The following is a 1,957-nucleotide window of genomic DNA, read 5'->3' on the forward strand; positions in this document are numbered from 1 at the left end:
TTTAGTTTTTTTTAATTGCATGTCCAATTAATTGATCTTCTCTTTCTCTATTTTGTTTATATAAGTGTTAGAGATATAAATTTCCTCTAAGTGCTGCATCCCCCACACACATGTATGTATGTATATGTATGTGTATGTACCTGTGTATGTGTATATATGTATATGTATGCATATGTGTACACACATATACATTTGCCAAAGAACTACACTATATAAATGTTTTTTCATCTAGATGTGCTTTTATTATTTTAGTACATAAACCAAAATTTATGCAACTAGAGCAGAGGCTGTGGATGATTCATATTTCCAATTGCGTGGGAACACTCTTTTGGTCTTGTAGTAATGAGCCAGCCTGTGAATTCGGCTCTCGTTGAGAATCAGACGCAATTTAGATTCCTTATCCTTTCTGTTTCTCTCAAGATGCTTGGGAACAGCAACAGCTTTATTGATCAAGTGAGAAAGATCTTCAGGAAGATCTGGGGAAAGTCCCTTGGACTTGAGAATTCTCAAAATTTTGTTGCCAGTTACAAAGCGCACTTGTGCCACACCATGAGAATACCTCAGGATCACACCGATCTGGGAGGGAGTCAGGCCCTTCTTAGCCAGCTTGTAGATCTGTTCCTTCACGTCTTCCGAGGTGAGCTTCAGCCATGTGGGCACGCTGCGGCAGTACGGCAAAGAGGACTGGGACAGGCCCTTCCCGGGAGCGTGCATGCGACCCATGATGGTGATGATCAGGAGGAGAAAGAGAGGTATAAATGTGTTTTGATCATTATTTAATCATTATTATGAGCCAAAAGATTATAGTCACCTGGGGTAGAAAGCTCTTTTGTTCTTCTAAGGCAGAATTTCTTAAACTTTTTTCGTCTCAAGACCCTTTTACACTTAAAAATTATAGAGGACTCCAAAGAGCTTTTGTTTGTGTGTATGATAGCTATTAGTATGTGGTATATTAGAAATCAAAATAGGTAAATTTTAAACTATTATATTGTATAATAATAGTCAATAATTACATGTAAACAAATATGTTTGTGAAAATAATCACTTTTCTAAGACAAAATTTAATGAGAATAGAATTATTTTTCACTTTTTTTTGAGCATTTCAGTTTATAAAGCAATGTATGGCAATTGCCTAACAAATTAGCACCAGGCCCTTCTTCATTTTAGGACTAGGCCCTGAATACCGGAGGAGACAGACTTTTAGACATCAAGAACAAGTAATCAATTAAGGCCAATTAATTAAAAGGAAATAATACAACATTAGGTAATCTGATTTCTAATTGGATGAAAGATTAGGGACATTCCAAGTTGCGAATGGTAAAGTGAATAGGTGCAATTCCCTGAAATGAGAAAAAAGAGATATCCCGATGCCCCCCAAGTATCTGTGAACAACCAAAGGAACATGGAAACACCTGATTGATCAGTATGGGAACAGTTTTTCAGATAAGACTTATGAGTTACTTGAGATGTATAATTGTGAGAAAATTCCTTGCAACCATATTTTACATCTGACCAGGTTTCTGGTCAGCATAACATATGTCCTTAATTAAAGGTCTCTAAAAAACAGGTAGAAGTGATCCAGCTTCCCAGTCATGCAGGGCAGGGTTCAAGCAATGTAATAAAGGTTTTCTCCCAATTCCCACAATTGAATAAAGCTTTATCACAAGATAGAATTTGGACTAGACCTATAATCAAATAGAAATGGAACTGAGCTAGCTCCAAAAATGAATCACAAGATGGAGTCAATGTGGTCCACTCAATTCCCACAATTAACCATTTGCTGTCCTAATCCCCTCAGTTCCCTCATAAGTATATAATAATTTCAACATGTGGCTTCCTTTTTTTGCTTTTTATCCCATATAATAGGGAGTGATATTTTTTTTAATTTTAGAAGTATTTCATTATTTTCCAGTTACATCTAAAGTTAGTTTTCAACATTCGTTTTCATAGGATTTAT

At 35.9% G+C, this 1,957-nt stretch overlaps 1 protein-coding gene across 1 annotated transcript; it reads right to left on the bottom strand.

Annotated features, from left to right (window-relative positions):
- Positions 1 to 219: 219 nt before the first annotated feature.
- Positions 220 to 746, bottom strand: LOC122750099 (40S ribosomal protein S13-like). The gene has a single exon (XM_043996751.1). It carries the CDS (start codon positions 721 to 723, stop codon positions 268 to 270), a length of 456 nt encoding a protein of 151 aa, XP_043852686.1. The 5' UTR covers positions 724 to 746; the 3' UTR covers positions 220 to 267.
- Positions 747 to 1,957: the final 1,211 nt, after the last annotated feature.

Source organism: Dromiciops gliroides, chromosome 3 (assembly GCF_019393635.1).
Source record: "Dromiciops gliroides isolate mDroGli1 chromosome 3, mDroGli1.pri, whole genome shotgun sequence".
Lineage (NCBI taxonomy): Eukaryota > Metazoa > Chordata > Mammalia > Microbiotheria > Microbiotheriidae > Dromiciops > Dromiciops gliroides.

What these genes read in the sequence shown, in the direction of transcription:
- LOC122750099 (XM_043996751.1), bottom strand. Translation starts at nt 723, where the DNA reads ATGGGTCGCATGCACGCTCCCGGGAAGGGCCTGTCCCAGTCCTCTTTG.